The 21,230-nt window shown below is 59.4% G+C and overlaps 1 protein-coding gene across 13 annotated transcripts in view; it reads right to left on the bottom strand.

The window, feature by feature from the left end:
- DAB2IP (DAB2 interacting protein) overlaps nt 1-21,230 on the bottom strand; it is a 170,695-nt gene that overhangs the window by 78,388 nt on the left and 71,077 nt on the right. For 8 of the 13 annotated variants that reach the window (XM_051855568.2, XM_070056311.1, XM_051855546.2 and 5 more), the window contains exon 2: nt 12,757-12,860. In XM_051855568.2, the coding sequence (XP_051711528.1) occupies nt 12,757-12,860 (104 nt within the window). Of the gene's footprint in view, nt 1-4,920; nt 5,001-12,635; nt 12,861-21,230 lie in introns of those variants that run through there. The other 5 variants (XM_070056281.1, XM_070056302.1, XM_051855604.2 and 2 more) reach the window with 2 other exon arrangements.

The raw sequence follows: 21,230 nt of genomic DNA, 5'->3' as shown, positions 1-21,230 counted from the left end.
TACCCTGGGCTTCCCCCCAAAGCACAGAGCAGTCCCACAGGACGACAGCAGCCTGTGGGGGTCTCTGGCTCAAAGGCCCCCAGTCCCAGCCACCCCACCGGCACCCTCGCATCTGGCCCACACCCGGCTCCATCTCCAGGAGGCTCTGAGCGATGTCATGGAAGGCCGTTCAGAATTCCAGACACGAGATTTCTGCAGTCACCCATTTCAATCAACTCCACAAGATGATGATGATGATAAATGACCAGTTATCGAGCGCCTGTTCTGCCGAGTCGCGGGTGCTTGGGAACTCACTGAGCCCTCCCGCCCCAGGAGGGGAGGCCTAGCCCCACCCCCACCCCCAGGGCCTCTTATCAGTAGTCCTTGGGAGGACGCGGGCTTCAGAATTCACAACCGTTTGGGTTTTCCGGTAGGGAAATGGAGAGTCAGAGAAGAGAAGTCACTTGCTGAGAAGGGCAAGGTTATTTCACGGTACAGCTGGGGCTGCACACACGCCCCAGGCACCATGTCGGGTCCAGAACTGGAGGCCAGAGAGGAGGGCAGACGGGGAGGCACAATCTCTCCCTTTGAACAGGGCTGACCCACAGCGGCTCACAGGCAAGGCCCCAAGGCTCAGGGAGGGAAACCTTGCCCAGCCTCCTCTTCACCCAGGCCCAAGAGGCAGCACTTAGGGTGCCACCTAGGGCATGCCAGCACTTCCGCCCAACATCCAGGAGCCCTGTGGCCAGCACACAGTAGGTGCTCAATCGAGGGTGAGTTCCTGCCCCCAGCCCCAGCTGTACCCGCCCTTCAGGCCTGCCTGTATCACCTTTTCCGCTTGCAATGAACCAGCTCTGAGTCACTTCAGGTGGGTGGGTGGGCCTGAAGTCCCTGCCCACTCTGGGACTCCAGACAGTGCTCAGGAGGAGGCAGAACCCCGTGGGCCCCGCCCTCAGCCCAGGCCCTGCTCGGCTCATGGCCATTTCTGACAGCCTGCAAGGAGGCAAGTGTCTGTTCATATCTTTCTAGGCTTTGTTCAAAGGCCAAACACACAGCTAAATAAACAGGAAAGGGCCGGGGAGATCCCATCCAGATAGTGCCACCTCTCGCAGCCCTGTAAGAGACATGCACACGGGCTGCCAGGCAGACCCACAGCTTGGCAGGAGCACCGGAAAGGGGCTGGAGGCTGGAGGGTCCTGCTTCCAGGGTCATAGGCGAGAAGGTAGCCAGACCAAAGCCCACAGAGCACAGATAAGGCACTGCCCACGCCCAGAGAGCAGCACAGCTGGCCCAGATTCCCAGCAGGGGAGCAACAGGACGTCAGAGCCCAGGTCCCCTCGCTCCTTGCCCAGTGCTCTCTGCAAATCCCGCACCCAGGCCTTAAGAAATGGCCCCCCTCCCCCACCCCGGCTCCCTGCATTTCCCCTCCATAGGCCTCAGTCCTCCCATCTGTCACATGAGGGGCTGGGCTAGGTGACCACCAAGCTCCCTGCCCACGCTGATATGTGGCGACTCCGTGAAATTAGCGCAGCTGTCGGGGCCAGGCTGCCTGGACTCTCCCAGGCTTGGCACGGACAGTTGCAGGAATTCTCCGGCTTTGCCCAGTGCCTTCAGATGTGTAATTCCTCCTCCTCCTCCTCCCCTGTTCCTGGGGCTCCCCTGGCCTCCCTCCCTCATCAAAGAGGGTCCCAGCTGGGGAGTGACTCACTCATGGCGGAATGTCGGATGCTGTGACAGGTGGAGAGCAGGGCATTTTAAGCCAGGATTAAGTTGGTGCCATTCTAAAGGCCGCCCTGTGCCCACAGACCCCTCCCCAGTCGCATGCCAGCGCTGGGTTGACCATGAGACCTCAGCATGACTGCCTGGAGAAGGCGGTCAGGCTACTCGGATTGCAGAGGGAACAGATTCATGGGCCACGAGAGCCTCTGCGGAAGTCCCCAAGAAGAGGCTGGGCCCTGACATTCAAGGGTTGCCCTTGTGATAGAATGCTGCCTGGAAAACAACACCTACACACGTTCACGTGGAGAAACAGGGCCAGGACACACACAAGTTCAAGTCCCTCTCCTTGTATGCCTACACATGCCCTTTTTTTTTTTTTTTTTGAGCCCGTCTTCCCTGTGTATATTTGCATGCACGCCTGTCCTTGAACTTGCGTCAGTGCTGGCCCTATTCCTCCATGTGAACATGTACCACCACTATAACACAGATATTTGCAAACCTGCACACAACTGCTCAGCACACACACAAATATACCTATACACTGGATGTACACAGACAAATTCACATCCAGAAACACAGAAACAATCCCACAAATAGACACACACTCAGCTGTCAATAAGCACCCACAGGCCAAATGCACCAGCCCACACGTGCTCACAGGCCCAGCCAGGGCGGAAAGGGTACACAGCCCAGGACATTCGAAGAACTGGGTGCCTGGAGCTCAGGTCCAAGGGGAAATCACAGCTCTGTGCTGCTGTCGAAATAATCGGCCTGCTCCTTGTGCGGGGCCTCACCCTGCACCCTGCAGCAGTCTCAAGCCCACTTGTCCCCTTCGCTGTCACCTGAGAGTTTGTCTTTACAGCTCACTGGAGGGCTGGTGGCCTGGCAGGGGCTGGAGAGCCCCGCCCCAAACATTTCTCTTCCTGCCGAGGACCACACCTGAGATTCCACCACCTGACCTAACTCTGTAGGGCCCAAGGGTCCCTCAGTCTCTAGCTATCCCCAGTTTGTTGCTAGTATTTTCCATCCCACCTCTGAAGAGGTGAGAGAGCAGAGGCTTCCACTGCGTACTGGCTACGGGGCCTCATGCCGGGGACCCAACCTTCCATGCCTGTCTCCCCTTCTGTAAGATGGGGACAAGAGCAGTCACCTCATGGGTCGCTGAGATCACACAGGCAAAGAACTGCCGGTTTCCTGGCAGACACTGAATAGTAACTACTATCGCAACCATCATCATCACTTTCACTGTCTTGGGTTTTATTGCTCCCTTTGCTAGCCAGAGGCCAGAGCAGTCATGAGCCAGAAGGAGCACCTGAAATGGAAGCCCCTCCTGCCCACAGGACCCCGCACACCTCCGTCTCTCCTCACGTGACCCCCACACCAGCCTTGCAGACTTAGCACCCTCGTAATTAGCTAAGTACTTACTGAACGCCTCCTACCCACACTGAACCATAAAGGCCCTCCAAACAGGGGTCACAGCAGTCTGGGACCCCAGTGCCAGACACCTGGCAGGTATTCCATAAATATTTCCTGGAGGGATTAACAAATAGTGATGATACAAAAGGAAAAAAGAGAAAGGGCTCTGTGCAGCTTGTTAATTGATTCCACTTGGGAGCAATCCAGGTGGGCTTGCCAGAAGAGGCAGCTTTGTTTTTTTAAAAAGATTTATTTATTTATCTGAGAGGCAGAGTTACAGACAGAGAGAGAGAGGTCCTCCACTCGCTGGTTCACCCCCTAAATGGCCACAACGGTCAGAGCTAGGCCGAGCCAAAGCCAGGAGCTTCTTCCAGGTCTCCCACGTGGGATCGGAGGCCCATGCACTTGGGCCATTTTCCCAGGTCCATGGCTTTCCCAGTCCATGGCAGGGAGCTGGATGGGAAGAGGAGCAGCTGGAACATGAACTCTGCCCATGGGGGATGCTGGCACTGCAGGCGGAGCCTTGACCTACTGCCACAGAGCCGGCCAAGGTGCAGCTGTTAAAGGCAGGTTTAAAACAGTGAGGGTGGGACAGCAGGTGGGCTTGCAGAGATTCGCGGGGGCACACACACTGTTCCAGGCAGGTGCACAGCACACGCGAAGGTGCAGAGGTAGGGCAGAGCTGCTGGAACAATCACAGGTCTGGCTGGCCTCCAAGTCCCATACCCACCCCTGAGCCTGAGACTGAAACCCTCGCCAGAGGGCAGAGCCCACCCAGGTCAGGGAGGCCCCTAAGGGACCCTGAGAACCAAGACGAGAGGGGCGCCCAGTCCCGGAGAGGTCAGGCACTGAAGATGGAAGCAGAATTGAGAACACTGGCAAGGCCCACTGGCAGCCTGCAGCAGCCGGGACTGAGCGGGCATCGGTGAACAGAAACCAGATCCGTACTCCCCAGGCATCAGCCCATGGGCACCAGGCAGAGCCACGCTGTCCTGTATGTCCTCCGGCCGGCCCCTGCCTTTGCGTAAAAGCCTGCCCTGTGACCACGCGGCTGCGGGGAGGCTGACTCCACCCGGCAGCCTCGCAGTGGCAGCAACAAGGACTCTACCTTCAGGCCCTGTCACCAAGCTCAGGCCACCAGGCCAGCCCTCCTGGTGACACACGGACTTCAGCGCTTACTCGCAACAAAGCCGCAGGGTGCCACAGCAAGAAAACCCCGCCCACGACGGCGCCCACAAGGGACCCAGCTCTGCAGCCACGGCCAGGAGGGCACTCCCCAGAGGCACTTGAGACGCCCCGTCTGAACTTCAGCCACTGTAGCAGAGCTTTCTGTGACCTACGTCGTCTAAGAGGGGTGCTCATGGCAGGACTTCCTGCTCACAGGAGCCAATCGCCCTGCCTTCCTAGGTACCCTGCTGGCCACCAGGGAACAGCGGGACCCAGGGAGCTCCAGGCCCAAGAATGAGTGCACGAGTGACAGCTCCAGCAGCGCTTTGAAAACCCTTGGCACCATGGGATACAAAACGCACCTTTTTGGGAGTCTGGGCCCCTGACGGCTCATAGAACTCACTGGGGAGGGTCAAGGTCAGTTTCGAGGCAAGAGCTTGGTGTCCTTGCAGGGGCTCTGCAGTGGGCCAGGCCACTGGGCCCCACCTCTCCTCCCAAGGTGGGGGGTGGCTGCCCCGGCCTCAGGCATGCCCCACGGGGTGGGGGCTGCGGTTCACCTGCACCCCCTCCATCCGGTTCAGCCGCCCCCCTTCTGCCTCTGACCCGCACACACATTCACGCCACAGGTCTCACCAGCACCTGCCACAGGTGAGGTCTCGCTCCAATGTCAAGAGTCCAGGTCCACCAGAGCCCGTCCCTGCCGTCGAGAAGGGGCCACCGCGGTCTGGCAGGAGAGGCAGACACCAGGTGGGCTGTTAAGGTACAGAAGCTGGCGAGCGCTGCGGCTCACTAGGCTAATCCTCCGCCTTGAGGCGCCGGCACACCAGATTCTAGTCCCGGTCGGGGCACCGGATTCTGTCCTGGTTGCCCCTCTTCCAGACCAGCTCTCTGCTGTGGCCCGGGAGTGCAGTGGAGGATGGCCCAAGTGCTTGGGCCCTGCACCCCATGGGAGACCAGGAGAAGTACCTGGCTCCTGCCATCGGATCAGCACGGTGCGCCGGCCGCGGCAGCCATTGGAGGGTGAACCAACGGCAAAGGAAGACCATTCTCTGTCTTTCTCTGTCTCTCTCACTGTCCACTCTGCCTGTCAAAAAAAAAAAAAAAAAAGGTACAGCAGCTGAGACAGGCCAGGAAGCAGGGCTCCAGAATACGGCACCCCCATGGTGAGGGGTTCACGGAGAACGGCTCAGGAGGACAAGGCTCCAGAGGGCAGATGGCAGTGATTCCTGGTGGGCAGAAGCACCGGCCTGCACCCACACACGGAGGCTGGGATGGGCCTGGGCTGGGGGTGAGCCTCAAATGCCAGGGTGGGGACCTGGGTCCCCCGCACCCCGCCAGGGGCCATCTCGGGGCAGGGGAGTGACAACCTCGCTTGTTTCAGACGCTCTTAGGAAAAGCCGCTCATCCCAATGAACAGATGTCTTCGCCACCACCTTCCACGGCCACCCGGCTGCGCAAACAGTCCCCACCCGGGAACTCTGACACCACAGCGGCTGTGAGCTGCCCCAGGTGCTGCTCAGTAAGGAGGTGGGGGAAACGAGGGCACCCAAGCCTTGCCCCCCACACCCGGGCCCCAGGGCTCCCCAGGAGAGGGCCTGCAGGGGCCCCAGTGGGGTGAAAGGAAGGGAGGAGCTTCTCCTCCTGGGGTGGGGGTGGGGGGTGGTATCTGTCCTGCACAGACAGATACCTTCTGCTGGGGGTGGGGGGTGGGGGACAGTGCGCTGTGAGCCTGCTGGAAGCACAGGACGGACAAGATAAGGCAGGGAGATGGGGAGGCCCTGGTTCACAAAGGCCAGGTCAACGCACTGCCCGTCTCTGGGCCTCCAAGTCCTCCTCCTTAAAGAGGGGACCAGGCTGGGGCACTGGGCCATCTTTAGCATGGCCCTCACCCTCCACCCACCTTCCCAAGTGCGCTCCCGTGTTCCGACTGAGACACATGATGCCGGAGGGCACGCTCAGGCTTGGCCAGGGAGACCACGCCCCTCGTCCCTCATCACCACGATCCCCTGCTGTACACACAGTGGAGCCCGCCCGGGCAAGCTGGGATCTGGCCTCTCCCAAAGCAGCAGCGTGCGTGCAACAAGGCACCTGCCAACCATCAAAGGAAGGCCATGCCCAGCAATCTACTGGCCCCCGCCTGGTGACAGCAGCACAGCTACCCCCTCCTGGCAGCCCCCGCACCCGCCCGCCTTGGCCTGTGCCCCTCCTCCTAATGCAAGGCCAGCTCTGCCCCAGACCCTGCCCTCTCCAGTGTCCCTTTGCAGAGACCCCCAGCTCTTTGGTCAACCCAGACCCAGCCAGCTTGGCCTTCCGTGCCAGGCCCAGCTGTCGACAGGTACCCCGATCGGAGCTGTCCCCGCTCCCAGGGGTGGGGACTGCATCACTCTGTGTGGCCTTCCCGAAGCCAACACACACGAACCCCCGGGACTTCAACTCACAGGAGTAGCCACCCAGACGTGCGCTCGCTGCCCTCTGCTGCCCCCAGCTGGTAGGAAACCACCCTGCACAGACACCTCCAGCTCCCTCGGACCTCGCTTGGCCTCCTGGGAAGCTGCTCTGGGGACCAACCCCTCCCCACCTCTGGGGGCCAGAGCTGAGCCTAGAAGCTCTGTCGAGGGGGGGGGGGCGGGGTTGCTTGGGCAGCGAGTGAGGTCTGGCAGAAGGAAAGGGTGTGGACACAGGCTGAATGCCAGGCACTGGGCCATCTTAGCCGCCGCAAGGGGCAAGGGAGAGAGGGGCTCCACGTTGGACTTGCCAGAGCAGTCCCACACCAGGCAGCGATGGCCAAGATTCCAATCCTGCTGCACCGCAGGTGGGCAGCTGGGAGAACTGGCACCGTACCCGCCCCCTAGACCCAGAAGGGGTGTGAAGAGAGGAAGGAAGTCCCCCAGGGAGCGTCCCACCTGCCTGTCACTGCACCCGACACTGTTCAGACTTATAGCGGATAAAACCTTTAACAGAAGCACTGGGCAGTTGACCCTTCAGCGAGGACCAATTTATCTTGCTCCCAAGAGGCTCACGTTCAGGACTGGGGAAGTGGTGCTGGCAGAGAAGGCATGGGGAGCACCCCCGGGGGACCCCAGGGCAGAAAGGGGAGGGGGGACAGAGGCTTGTCCCCGTCCCTCTCCAAGTCCTTGCTGGCACTCCCTGAGCCACACTGGGACTTCCCAGGGCTCCTGGCTTCTTCTCTGCACCCCAGTTCTCAAGGCGTCCACAGGGCATGCGAGGCACAGATGCTGGCGCCCGGGATGGACTCCGGCCAACCGGCCTGAGGAAAGCAGTTTGCTCGTCCCTCCCCCCCTACGCCTCCTGGTCTCCGTGGCCAAACGTGCAGGCTCTCCAGGTCTGGTCACTCTGCTCCTCTGAAAGACACAGCACGCTCCCGGCCAATCTCCCCTCCCTCTCTGGGACCCCATGCTCCTGTTAATACAGCCTCAGAGTCGTGCGCTGCGTCCGGCGCCAGCTCTCGCCTGCTTGTGCTGTTTCCCGCTCCCAGCCTGGGCAGCGGCTGTGCTGGCTGCCTGGAAACCACTCCACCAAGCCCTAGCTGACTCTTCCATTTCTTTGCAAGTTGCAACTGCATGTTAATCCTCTCTGTGTCCCCAGAGCCCATCACGGCTGCTCAGGGGGTGCTTATAAAAAATTGACCGAGGCAGGCCTCGTGGTGCAAGGGGCTAGGCTGCTGCGTGGAACACCTGTACCCCATTTCAGAGTTCCAGTCCGAGTCCCGGACACTCCACTTCGGACGCAGCTTCCCGCTTAGTGCATCCATGAGGCAGCAGATGAAGGCTCAAGTGTGTGAGCCCCCGCCACCCCAGGTGGGGGACCTGGATGGGTTCCAGGCTCCTGGCTTCAGCCTGGCTCCGCCCTGGTGGTTGGAGGCATCTGGGGAGTAAACCAGTGGAAGGAAGATCGATCTCTCTCTAACTCTCTACTCTCTCTCTCTCCTTGCTCTCGATCTCACTCTACCTTTTTTTTTTTAATAATTTTTTAAATTTATTTGACAGAGTGGACAGTGAGAGAGAGACAGAGAGAAAGGTCTTCCTTCCGTTGGTTCACTCCCCAAATGGCCACCACGGCCAGCACTGCGCCAATCCGAAGCCAGGAGCCAGGTGCTTCCTCCTGGTCTCCCATGCGGGTGCAGGGCCCAAGCACTTGGGCCATCCTCCACTGCACTCCCGGGCCACAGCAGAGAGCTGGACTGGAAGAGGAGCAGCCGGGACTAGAACCGGCGCCCATATAGGATGCCAGCGCTGCAGGCAGAGGATTAACCAAGTGAGCCATGGCACCGGCCCCTCCACCTTTCAAGAATATGAAAATAAACAAGCAGTTTAAAAAATTTTTTGTTGAAGGACAAATGGAAGGCAGAGTAGGGAGAGCAGAAAGTCAGATAGTTGGTGCCCAAGGCAGAATTTGTGTGTCGGAGACGCCCTCCCCTTTCTGCCCATCACCAGCTATATATGACCTTGGGCTGGTCCCTTGTCCCTGGGTCCTGCTTTCCAAATCCACACAGCTAGGGGCTGGCGCTGTGGCGTAGCGGGTAAAGCCGCTACCTGCCACAAGAGAATCCACCCCATATGGGTGCTGGTCCATGTCCTAGCTGCTCTACTTTCCATCCAGCTCCTTGCTGATGGCCTGGGAAAGTAGCAGAGGATAGTCCCACGTGCTGGGGCCCCTGCCACTCATGTGGGAGACCCGGATGGAGCTCCTGGCTCCCGGTTTCTGCCTGGCCGGGCCCTGGCTGCTGTGGCCAGCTGGGGAGTGAACCAGCGGATGGAAGACCTCTCTCTGTCTCCCTCTCTGTCTCTGTAATGCTGATTTTCAAATAAATAAAGAAACAAACCCATGAAGCTAATGAAACCGCTTTCCTGCTGGGAGTGGGAGGGGCCGAACCTCAACAGATGCCATGGTCCACCTCTGTCCCAGGTCCCTGCTCTCCTGGCCCCCCTCCCCTACCCAAAGCCACCCTGCCCCACCCTGGCCACCCCAGATACCCTACACCTACCTCCCTCCATTCCCACTACAAAACAGGGGGCCTTTCCCTAAGGGACAAAGCGACGGCGGTTTTCTCTTGGGCTCAAACAGCTGAGTGACAGTTAGGCTCCAGGCGGGGCAGGGGCAGAGGCCGGGGGCTGGCGGGCCCTGCTCTTAGCGGCTGCACATCTGCCAGGTGCTCAGCCAGGGGATCCCAGCTCCCATGGCTGAATGAGCAAGGGCCATCAACCATTCCAGGCACACTCCCCGTGTCAGGAGGAAGCTGGGACCCCATCATGGGTGCCCAGCCCGGGGTCCAGCACTACAGCCCCTCTCACAGTCAGCCAAGGCTGCTCGGTTGCCAGCGCCCACCTGTCTGTGGACTGCAGAAGGGGGCGTGGCCCAAGCAAAGGTGAGCTTGAGACGCAGCTCCCTGCCTGATGCTCACTTTTCTTGCCAGGACCTCTCCTTTAGACCCCTCACATCCATGGTGCCAAGCACACAGGCCGTTGCCACCTTCCTCTTCAGTTAGATCCCCTGCTAACTAAAATACTCTTCTCCCTGTGTTCCTGACAAACTCCTACACACCCCTCAAAGCCCTGTCCCAAAGGGCTCTCCTCTGGGACTCCCCAGCCAGAGGCAGCCGCCCCTTGTTTGGCTCCTCCCACAGCACCCCCAGCACAGCATCAGGTCCATGGGTTGGGGTGGGGGACACCCAAGACCCAACACTCAGTAAGCGAGTTGTTGAAAGCATCTGGAAGCATCTGTAATCAAGCTGGGGCTGAGTTTATCGGAGCTGCTGCCAGCCCCCTGGGCCTTCCCCTCCCTGCCACTTCTTCTCCATCTCGCAAAAAATAGCCCTGAGACCTAATTTCAGCTAAACCTTCAAACACGACTCTCCACTTTCAACTTCCCGAGGAGGGATCAATGGGCTGTCAGGCTTCCCAGAGCCCTCGCCACCTCCCGTTCCCCCACGCGCTGCCGGCGCCCCTCAAGGTCGACAGGAGGGGCTGGGGGCAGAGCAAGGAGACAGGGAGGGAGGGGCTGGGAAGGCGAGGGCTGGGGGACTCGCGGGGACATCAGAACCCGTCCTCACCGCCCGGCCCCATATCAGCCACGCCTCTAAGAGCAAGCAGCAGGTGGAAGGTGCGGCCCCAGCGCTGCCGCCACGGGTCCTGGGCCCCATGGCAGTGGGAGGCGCCTGTGGAGCCCCTGAGCCCAGTGCTCCCAGGTCTGTGCAGACTCGGGGCCCACGCCTGAGGCCTCCCTCCCTCCCCCATAGAAGACAGAGCTGGCTGGAGGGCCAGAGATGAGCAGGAGGGCTCTGTGGACCCTCAGCCCCCTCCCCCAGCCTCCCAGCCCCGTCCCACCCGGTGGGAGGAAGCTGGACTAGCCTTGCAGGAAGGTTCCAGATCCTTCTCAGGCCACAAGGCTGGTGTGGGGTCGTGTGGGGCCTCAAACCCAGGTCATCTGGCTCAAAAGCCCATCCCTCAGCTAAGCAGCCCCTGTATGTGCAAACACCCTGGCCCTCATGGCACACAGCGGGAGACCCAGGCTCTCCCAGGGCCCCATGGTGTCCAAGAGGCGGAGCTGAGGCTGGGAGCGAGCCCCAGGTGCCCTGTGGGACAACCACGGGCAAGGGCACTGTGGGGGCTGCAAACAACGCAGGCTCAGAGACTGTGGAGACCACAGACATGTCCAGTCCTCTCGGCAGAGATGGACAGAGGAGCCCAGAGACCTCCGATCCTAACCCACTGATTCTGCCCAGGGAGCACCCAGGGAGAGGCGGTGGCATCCGTCACCCGGGATTCCGATGACAGCGCAGGTGGCACTCATCAGCTCTACCTGTGGCGTCTCCCCTGCCTCCCCCAGGCTAAACCATGTTCCCCGGGCGCCCTCCAGGGCCTACACAGAGCAGCAGTCGGCTGAGCATGCGACTGAGCGAGAGCCGGGGCTGGCGGTGAGGACAGCAGGTGCATTTGCACCCCCCTCTCCGGCATGGGCTCGAGGCCCGGGCCTGGCTGCTATCTGACCTCCCCTCAAACACTGCGTTGCCCGTCCACCACCCCACCCCTGCCCAAACCCCTACTCCTCTGCAGCCAAAGTGGGAAACTCGACTCTGAGGGTCTGAGGTCTTGAGCACCCATGGGTGCGTGGGACCTGGGCGGGCCCATTCATAGGGAACCTCCGCCTCAGCTCGCCACGGCTTCCTGATGAGGACATGGACTCAGAGGGGCTGAGCGACTGGCAAGGTCACATAGCCATGGAACCGCCATGATTGGAACCCAGATCCGCCCCCCCACCCCCGCCAGGCCTGACCACCCAGCCCCAGAGGGAACCTGGACTCACCCTTTCCTTAACTGCCACACAGAGAAAGACCAATGGTGCCCAGAGGACAGGCAAAAACGCCCAACAGTCCTGGCGCCCGTGTCCGGCTGTCACTCAGGTGCACGTGACACCAGGTACACGAACTCCCCTCTCCAAGCCTCAGTGTGCTCATCTGTGAAATGGGGCTGCCATGAGGAATGGGTAAAATGGCTTCGGTGTGCACGTCCCCACCCCACAGACCCCACGCAGACAGGCGAGGGCGGGCGTTGGGCCCTGGGCAGTCCAGGTCCCCCCAGGCGGTGCCCATGCCAAGAAAAAGCAAAGACACAGCGGCAGGCAAGCGCCAGGCCAAGCCAGCAATGATAGAGCTGCCAATTACAGTGGCTTCAAGGCGTGAGGCTGCACCCGTTAGGGCCGTGAAAGAAGGGAAAACAGCAGAACAAGCAATGCTGGTGACAGACCACCTGCCTCTGCACCTTCACAGCCGCTGCCCCTGCCACCTGGAACCCCCTCTCTCACTGTCCCCACCCACCCAGTCGCTACTGAGTCTTTGAGACACAGCTCCACAGTCAGTCCTGCAGGATGCCTACCGGGCCCTCTGGGAGCAGTCAGTCCCTCCCAGGTCCTCTGTCCTTCCACCAGAACCCTCTCACCTCTGCGCATCACAGGGCAGGCCTCAGTCCAAATAGCACCTCCCACTCACACCACCTCCAGGAAGCCCCCCTGGGTTTCTCCCATCCTCAGCTGGAAGAGAGCGTTATTTTATGCGCCACCAAGAAGGATTAAACTGTGACAGGCCACGTGCTGTAACCCGCGAGGCCTCACAACACACGGAAACAAAACCCGCGCGCCCTAGGGGTGGAGCAAGCGCGGTGTGCCGGCCACTGAGCTAACCTGACGCTGGACTCCCCCCCCCAACCTGGGGCCGGCCCAGCTCTGGGCCTTCCACCTGCCCCCTCCCTCACAGGACAGGACCCCCGCGCCCCCGCCCCGTGTAGCCCCCCGGGGCAGGGCCGAGCCCCAAAGAGGGGAGCAACCGAGGGAGCGGATACCTAGGGCAGGGGAGGCTGGACGCGCTCCCGGTCCATGAGGCTCCAGGAGCGGGGCCCGGGGGGTCGCGGAGCTGCACCGCGGGCCAGGCGGTGATGGTGGTGGTGACGCAGAGATAGTTACCGTGACCCGGAACGGGGTGGCGGCCGAGGGCTCCATGCTGGGGCTCTTCTCGGAAAGGCTGCCGGGCAGGCTGCGCCGGGAGCCCGGCCTTTCTTGGGGCGACTCTGCCGACGGAGGGAGAAGAGAGGTTCAGTGAGAACAATCAGGCAGCCGTCACATGCTCCCGCCACCCCCACCTAGGCCGGAACAATAGACAAAGCAGTCTCCCCCCAAAACGGTGCGGCCGCTGTGGCAGGTCTGGAGGTTCCTACAAAACTGAAAGTCAGAATTACCGCACACCCCAGAAACCCCGCTCCCACCGGTAAGCCCGGAAGAACCGAACGCAGGGACGCAGACCCCCGTGTGCAGCGTTATTCCTGGCAGCCCAAGGTGGTTACAACGGCAAACTGTGCAGCATAGATTTTAACCACAATTTTTTTTTTTTTAAAGTTCTCATGGCACTCACTTTAAGCCCACACACATCTAGTGATGGAGTGAGTGCCCTGTCATTGGAGGAATCCAAACAGATCGCTGAACCCACTCCTGGGATGCCGCTCTGGGTGGGAGCCCGGAGGACCTCCCAAAACCACAGGCCGTAAGAACCTGTGATGTCTGACTTCCACTTTGGATCTTCCGTCCAGAAGTTTTGAACTCAGGGACCCAGCAGAGGCCAGGCAAGGAACAGAACCAGAGAAAGCAGCTGTCACTCAACTCCGGGGGTGGGAGGTCGGTGCAGCCAGAGCTTGAAGAGAGGCCAGAATTCTGGGGCTTTGTTTTTAAAGATGGAAACCGCCAAGGCTGAAGCCAGGAGCAAGGAATTCCATCCGGATCTCCCACGTGTGGGTGGCAGGGACCATCACCCGCTGCCTTCTAAGTGCATTAACAAAAAATAGGATCCAAAGCCGAGCAGCTGGGACTTGAACTGGCACCGTGATACGGGATGTCCATGTTGAAAGGGGTAGTTTAACCCACTGCCCCACAACGCCAGCCCCAAGACCTGGGTTTTTAAAAACATGGTGACAACTCATGGATATGAAACCTCCCGACTCGGCGCAGCTGGCGGCTTCCCTCGCTGGGTCCCCCACACAATGCTGGGCACCCACAGCCCCTTCATTGCCCTGGCTCTGGCCCCAACAGACGATGCCCTCTCCTGTCGTCCTCCACCAGCCTGACCCATCCTGCAGGCAGCCCTGGGCGACACCCTCCAGCCCCAGCTCCCCACCCACTCTGGCTCCTATAGCAACAGCTAGACCTGAGTCTCTCCTTCAGTGCCCTCATTTGCACAGCGAGTGTGTGTGCACACGTGTGTGTGTCTGTGGAACTCCCACTGCCCACACCTGAGCAGGCTGCACGCCCGTCTCCCCAACACCCTGCAGGGAGCCAGGTGCGCGGTGACACTTGGGAAAGACCTGTTGCCTTGCAGGGGGAGAAACTAGAGAAGGCTGAAGTTTCCCTGGTTCATGAGAACACACAGGGGTGCAGAGCGAGAGGCGCACACCCAGGCACTTAGGTGCACACGACCCTGTCTGGACACTCTCTGTGCACACTCACGGCAGGGACACCGCGAGGTGGGGGTGCACAGAAATGCTGGGAGGAGCAGGCTTCCCAGACACGGAAGTGTGGAAGAACAGGGCTGAGCCCCTCCCTCAACAAGGACAGGCTCCACCCCCGAGCCCCGGTAAAGTCATGTGGGACTGGTTCCGGGACAGGGGCTAACCCCAGGTCTGCACCACCCAGCCCTGGGCCACCTCTGCCCAGTGCTGCCATCTCTCAAGGTTCCTGCTGTTCCGCCTGTGGCGTTTCCTACCTAGAACCTTCCTTGTGTCTCTGCTGCTCCCACGCAAGGGACAGCCACTGTTTCTGGAGGTTTCCCGGGGAAATCTCTTCCCACGCTCCCCGGGCTGCCTTCGGCTCTCCCAGCCTCCCCCAGCACCTGCCTGAGCTCCTGTGTGTGTGCCACCCGCACCTGGGAGGGGGTGCCCTCTTGTGTGCCATGACAGCACACATCACCACCCATCACCCCCATAATGGAGGGGGCAGGGTCTGCCCATGACCTCTGTGTCTGTCCCATAGGCACTGTGCTTTGCCCAGGGTGTTGGTAGCAGCTCTGTTTTACCAGAGTGCAAACTGGAGCTCAGGGCACAGACATAAGCCCTGAGTCCCACACCAGGTGAGTGGCAAGGCAGGAAAGCAGACCCAGCTGTGTCTAAACCCCATGTCCGTGGCTCCTGCACACTTGAGCCTGCCAGGTCCCAACATGTTGGCCAAGGGACCAACATGCAGCAGGAAGCTTGGAGCTCACAGCTCAGGAGGGGATGCAAACCCAGCTACACACACACACACACACACACGCCCTTACACAAGTGTGCACCCTATGCATGCATCCACACACCACCACACACACCTACACACGCTCCTGTGAGTGCAAGCTCACCTACACATGCATACACATGCGCCCCAGGCATGCTTGCACACGCCTCTATACATGCACACATATCTCTGCCTGCACATCTACGTGTATGTGCAGATGACACACGCACATGCACCCCAGGCCTGCACGCACACTCCTATGCAGTGCACACATATACACACACCTATGCACACATGTACACCTGCGCCTACATGCAAGTACACACATCTGGCCACCACTTCACAACCCCGTCCTGGGCAGGTAAGCCCTCATGTTTCTAAGGAAGAGTCACCGGGTAGGACACAAGGACCCCCGTGAGACCCCTCTCCTCCTAGACCAAGACTGATAACCACCAGGCCCTGCCCACTCCCATGCCTGCAGCCTCCAGGGTCCAAGCCAGAAAGCTCTCAGGTTGCTTGACCCAACTTCCCCTTTACAGGTGACAAAGCTAAGCCGAGGTGGGGGGGAGCGTTCCATTAACCCCCAATCCAACAGGTCTACGGCAAAGACTCTCTCAAGTGCTCCCCGAATAGCCTGAAACCCATTCAGGAGTCCCGAGAAGGTGGGGACCCCAGCAGGAAGCTCCAGCGCAAGGCCCCACACCCCAGAGGGAACGCAAGGGGAACCTGGGTCCCTTCCCAGGACCTCCTGTTTGCCCTGCCTGCCTCCCGCTGTGCGGTGCTGACCTGCGGAGACCGTCCACCCAGACGGCGCTTCTGGGCCCTTAGCTTCCATGGGGCTTGGCTAACGGGGAGTCCCTCGGGGCAGGGAGGAGACCCATGGGCTGGCCGTCCCTCTCCACCAAAGCTCCCAGCCACCACACAGGTGACCCTGTCGCCCAGGCCCTCACCTTGCAGTCCCCAGACTCCCCCCATCTCCTGAGAGTCTCGCTGGATTGCCCTGACTGCCTCAGGCCCTGGGGTCCAGCACTGCCCATCCTGGGTCCCCACAGCTGCCATCGCGCTGCAAACGGTCCCCCTATTAAACACTCTTCGAGCAGCCACCTGCTTCCTGCTGGGCCCCGGATGGCTCCAGCAGGTGGACTCAGTCCCCCACCTACTGACGGGAAGCCAGGAGTGACAGGAACTTCGCCATGTCCGTGGTCACGCTAGACCTCGGGGAAGAGGCCGGCTCTCTCCTGATCCGACACCCCAGCTGCCTACAAGGAGCGGGCACCCGCTGTGAGAACCAGGCCCAAAGCTAACAACAGCCACACTCCTGTTGGCTCCTGGCCACCATCATCCCTCCCCTAAGGAATCTTTGCAGGTCCTCCTTACAATTCCCTCCTCCCTTACAATTATTTCTTAAAAAAAAAAAAAAAGATTTATTTATTTATTTGAAAGGCATAGTCACACAGAAAGAGAAAGAGTAGCAGAGAGAGAGAGAGAGAGGTCTTCCACCTGCTGGTTCACTCCCTAATTGGCCGCAACAGCTGGAGCTGCACAAATCCAAAGCCGGGAGCCAGGAGCTTCTTCTGGGTCTCCCAAGAGGGTGCAGGGGCCCAAGGATTTGGGCCATCCCTTCCTGCTTTCCCAGGCCATAGCAGAGAGCTGGATCAGAAGTGGAGCAGCCAGGACTAGAACTGGCACCCATATGGGATACCGGCACTACAGGCGGCAGCTTTACCCACTACGCCACAGCGCCGCCATCTCCCTCATGCGATTCTAACACTATTGATATACATAGACTTTCATGTATTGCATTGCGGACTGTATATGGGAAAAGATCACTTTTTTCCCTCCTCCACCCCAAAAACCAACATCTTGCCTGTGTGAGGGTGGGAACTGCAATTGCACACAACGACCCAGGCAGCTGCGCTCAGCTCCATCTTCCAGGGAAGGAAACAGTCTCGAGAAACAAAAGTCATCTCCCTTAAAAAGCTTTCCAGGGAGCCAGCGCTGTGGCAAAGCGGGTAAAGCCTCCACCTGCAGCGCCAGCATCCCATATGGACACCGGTTCGAGTCCCAGCTGCCCCTCTTCCAATCCAACTCTCTGCTATGGCCTGGGAAAGCAGTAGAAGATGGCCCGAGGCCTTGGGCCCCTGCACCTCCATGGGAGACCCAGAGAAAGCTCCTGGTTCCTGGCTTTAGATCAGTCCAGCTCCAGCCATTGTGGCCAATTGGGGAGTGAACCAGCGGATGGAAGACGTCCACCCCAGCCTCTGCCTCTCTGTAACTCTGCCTTTCAAATAGATAAATAAATAAATATTTTAAAATGTCTTCCAGGTGCAAAGCCAGCGTGGACACGAAGAACCCCTTAAACTGTCCCCCAAATCCACACTTTGGTCTTCAGAGAAGACAGCAGGGGCCTGGAGCATGAGGTGGAGCGAGGAGCCCAAGCTGGCACTAGGAGTCTGGATTCAACTTGAACTCTGCTGTGTGACTCCCGGCTGGTCCCTTTCTGTCTCTGAGCTCCTGGTTTATCATCAGTGCAGTGAGTGAGGGAAGAGGAGCCGTGGCCACCTCCACTCCCCACTCTCCATTACACAGGAAAGGGAGGCAGGGGGTGGCAGTAGTCCTGACTCTGGGGCTTCCATCGAAGTCCCCGCCCCAGCACCGCTGTCTGTGGCTTCTGACTCAGCAGTGCACCTTTTCTCACTGGAGGGGGGGGGGGAGGGCGGGGGGGAGGAGCTTGGATCGCGGGGATCAGAGCAACACAGCCGGTGCAAGCAGACGCTCAGCGAGGTTCAGGTCACACAGCAGGAAGCTGGCACCCCTGGGGACACGGCATGGGCAGAAAAACCCAGCGACCTCTTTCTTACAAGTCTACCCCAGACCTGGGAGTGGGGGCCCAGGGGCTTTCCCTCCCCTCACCCACTACGTGCCCTCCTCATGACCTCCCGGATATGCAAAATTAGGCCACGGGGCCCAGCTGATCCTGCACTACCCATCCCCTGGGAGACCAGGGCTGTCTTCCGATCTTGGCAGCCACCGTGAAAGAAACACATTTTTTAACCTTCATGTGTTTGCAAAATAAATAAAGAAAGAAAATCAGTTTCATTCAAATGCTGCTGGCTTGGTTGCCATGGATACCACTTAATCACGAAGGATGACTGTTACTTGTTCCCATGGAAACACGGCAGCCTGCGGAACATCCTGTAATTTCAGACAAGACACCAAATTTCAGTTGTCGGGCCCAGATCTTCCTGCTGAAAAGAGGGGAGGCAGGAGTCTCTGAAGCCGGTGAGGAGAGAAGTCGGCAAGGACTCTGAAAGAGGTGGTGAGGGACAGGGGGGGCTGTGTGTCCTAACAGCAGCCAGAAAAATGCAGATCGAAACTCCCAGGCACTTTTCACCCCCGCTGCATAGACTCTAGGCTGGTCCAAAATTGAGAAGAAATTGAAACGGATCCAGAAGCTAAAAGGAACAAGCATGCCTCTCCCATCACTGTGGATGGCATCAAAGGGGCACGGAGAACAATGAAACAACAGGAAGGTGCCCCTGCCACCACGCACACTCTGAGACCAGGAATTTCCCTCCTACGTGCCCCGTCTTGAAAAAAAAACAAAAACGCTTCCTCCTACCCACGCGGAGAGCTGCATGGAGAGGTTCCCGGCAGCACGGTTTATAGCAGCAGAAGCGAAGTAACCTAGGTGCCCACCAACAGGGGAGCGACTGAGCACGCTTTGGGACAGGAAAAATACTACACGGCAAGTCAGGACGATTCTCCCGGGCGCGGGCACGACCAAGACCCTAGATTTGCACGGAGCAACAGGAACACTGCCCAGAAACCTGAGGCTGAGTGGAAACCAGCAGTTCCAAGAGGAGACAGAGAGTGCAATCCACACACACTCCATTTTTCACGAGAATGTTCCTAGCAGGGATGGGTGTGTGGCACAGTGGGTTAAGCCACTGCTTTGGGATGCCTTCTTCCCAAATCAGAGCACCTGGCTTCAGATCCAGCTTCCTGTTAACGCGCCTAGGAGGCAGCAGCTGCTGGTCCAAGGGTGTGGGTTCCTGCCCCCGAGAGGGGAGAGCCAGATAGAGTTCCTGGCTTTGGCCTGGCCCAGCCCCAGGCATCTGGAGAATGAACCAAGGGACAGAAGGTCTCTGTGTGTCTATGTGTATATGGATGTCTCTCTGCCTTTCAAATTAATATATACTTAAAAAAAAGAACTCATAGTTTTATTTGTCATAATCAAAAATGACTCATCCTCCTATAGTGAAACTGTGGTGCGTCCATCACCCCCAAGGGGCTTGTTCCCAACGGCCCCCACGAGCCTGCCCCGACTCCCACACCCTGTGTCCAGCTGCCCTCCCCGGCTGCTCTGGATGAATCAAGAGGGAACAATCTAGTCACGGGTGTCCTTGAACGTGGAAGAGGAAGGCAAAAAGGTGAGGGAGGGGCGGTGGGAGGCAAGAGAGCAGCTCTACCTGCTGTGCTGGGATAAACCGGCACAGGCGGTCACCAGCCACAGACTGCCCGGGCCTTGGCCAGAGACTGGGCACAGCCCTCGGAGGGCAGATCGCCCGCAACAACAAGGCACAGACCTCGCTCCTACATGGCAGGGAGCTGAGCCCCCCGCTAACAAGGACACAAGGGACGTTCCCCTGGGGGCTTCCGACGGGGCAGCTGGCACACGCACGTGGTGCGATACTACTCAGCTGTGAACAAGTGACACCGGAAAAAGCAGGAATACCACTCTCAGGCCTGCGGAAGGGGTGCATTGCTGCAGGGGGTGAGGGGGGCTGGTGTGGCGACAGAAAAGCTGCCCCCCACCCCGGGGGGGTGGCCTCAGTGTTGATGGGGCAGCCCCGCGGTGGCCACACGCATCCACACCCGCGGCGTCCCCAGGAGCAGATGGGAGGTCGGCCCGGCATCCCCAGCCCCACCGGGACGCGGTTCCCTGCACCACCGCCTCTGCTTCCCGCAGGCGCCCCGTCCCCAGCGAGCTCCCGGCAGAGCAGGCCCGCGGCACGTGCGCCCCCTAGCGGCCGCGAGCCCGACAGGTGCGCCGCTGCGGGCGGACAGGCGGGCAGGCAGGTTTGCGGCCTGCGGAGCTTTTTTACAGGTGGGCGCGATGGCAGCCTTCAGGGCGGGCTGTGTCTCTGGGAGCCCTCCGCACGGCTTCTGCCACTGCCTGCCACGTCAAAGGTGAGGCTTGCGATGGCCTCTTTAAGCGTAAATATACTCGCCAGTCTGTGTGATTAAGTCAACTCGCTTTTTGTAGGTACTTGCTCTGCACAGAAAACCTCACAGGCAGGAGTCTAAAACCGTTGTTTCTCGAAGTTTCTCTTCGGAGAATGGAACGCACGACGACGCTGTCGACTGAGTGCAAAATAATTTAGACTTCCAAAAATGAAAGCGAAATCCCGACATACATAGGGGGTAGAAGGAGGCAGTACAGACTGTATCCTCTGAATATAATTCAAGAGAAAGGAGAGAGAAGCGAGAAGGAAACACAGAATCAGAAAAAAATTAAAAGCTGCATCAAAATCGACAGCAGCCCAAATGACAAGGAAGCACATGAAGAACAAAGCGGACCCAGAAAGGAACCACCCTGGAGAAGGACCAGCGACTGGTGCTCCCGGGGGGAGTGGCCAGGAGAACCAAGCTGGGAGCCTCAGGTGCAAAACCCCACGCAGCAGGCCAGGCATCGTCGGAGGCCCAGCTGCGGCTCCTGTGTGTCTCAGTTCGAGGCAGCGAGCAGGTGGTGGGGCGGGCAGGGGTAGGAGCGGAGTACAGCCTATTGTAAGCACTTGCTTTTAACAGGCAGCCAGATGAAGGGTGAGTCTGCTAAGACACAATATTCCTAAGTTGGTGAGACCCACTGCACACTTCTTCCAGTTCAGCCTTGGTCCCCCATCTCAAGAGACAGGGAGGAGAGATGTCGCTTAACCAAACAAACAAACAACATTTACTTGAAAGGCAGAGCAATTGAGAGAGACAGAGAGATTGATCTCCCATCCACTGGTTTACACCACATGGCCAGGGCTGTGCCAGGCCCCTAGACCCCCACCCAGGTCTCCCACATGGGTGGCAGGGACCCAAGCACTTGGGCCAGGCTCCGTGGCTTTCCCAGGTGCATCTGCAGGGAGCTGGATTGGAAGCAGAGAAGCTGGGACTTGAACCGGTGCTCACATGGG

The sequence above is a fragment of the Oryctolagus cuniculus genome, chromosome 1, assembly GCF_964237555.1.
Source record: "Oryctolagus cuniculus chromosome 1, mOryCun1.1, whole genome shotgun sequence".
NCBI classification, from domain to species: Eukaryota; Metazoa; Chordata; class Mammalia; order Lagomorpha; family Leporidae; genus Oryctolagus; species Oryctolagus cuniculus.
Note: the sequence above shows the minus strand (reverse complement) of the source record. Positions and strands in the feature narration are given on the sequence as shown.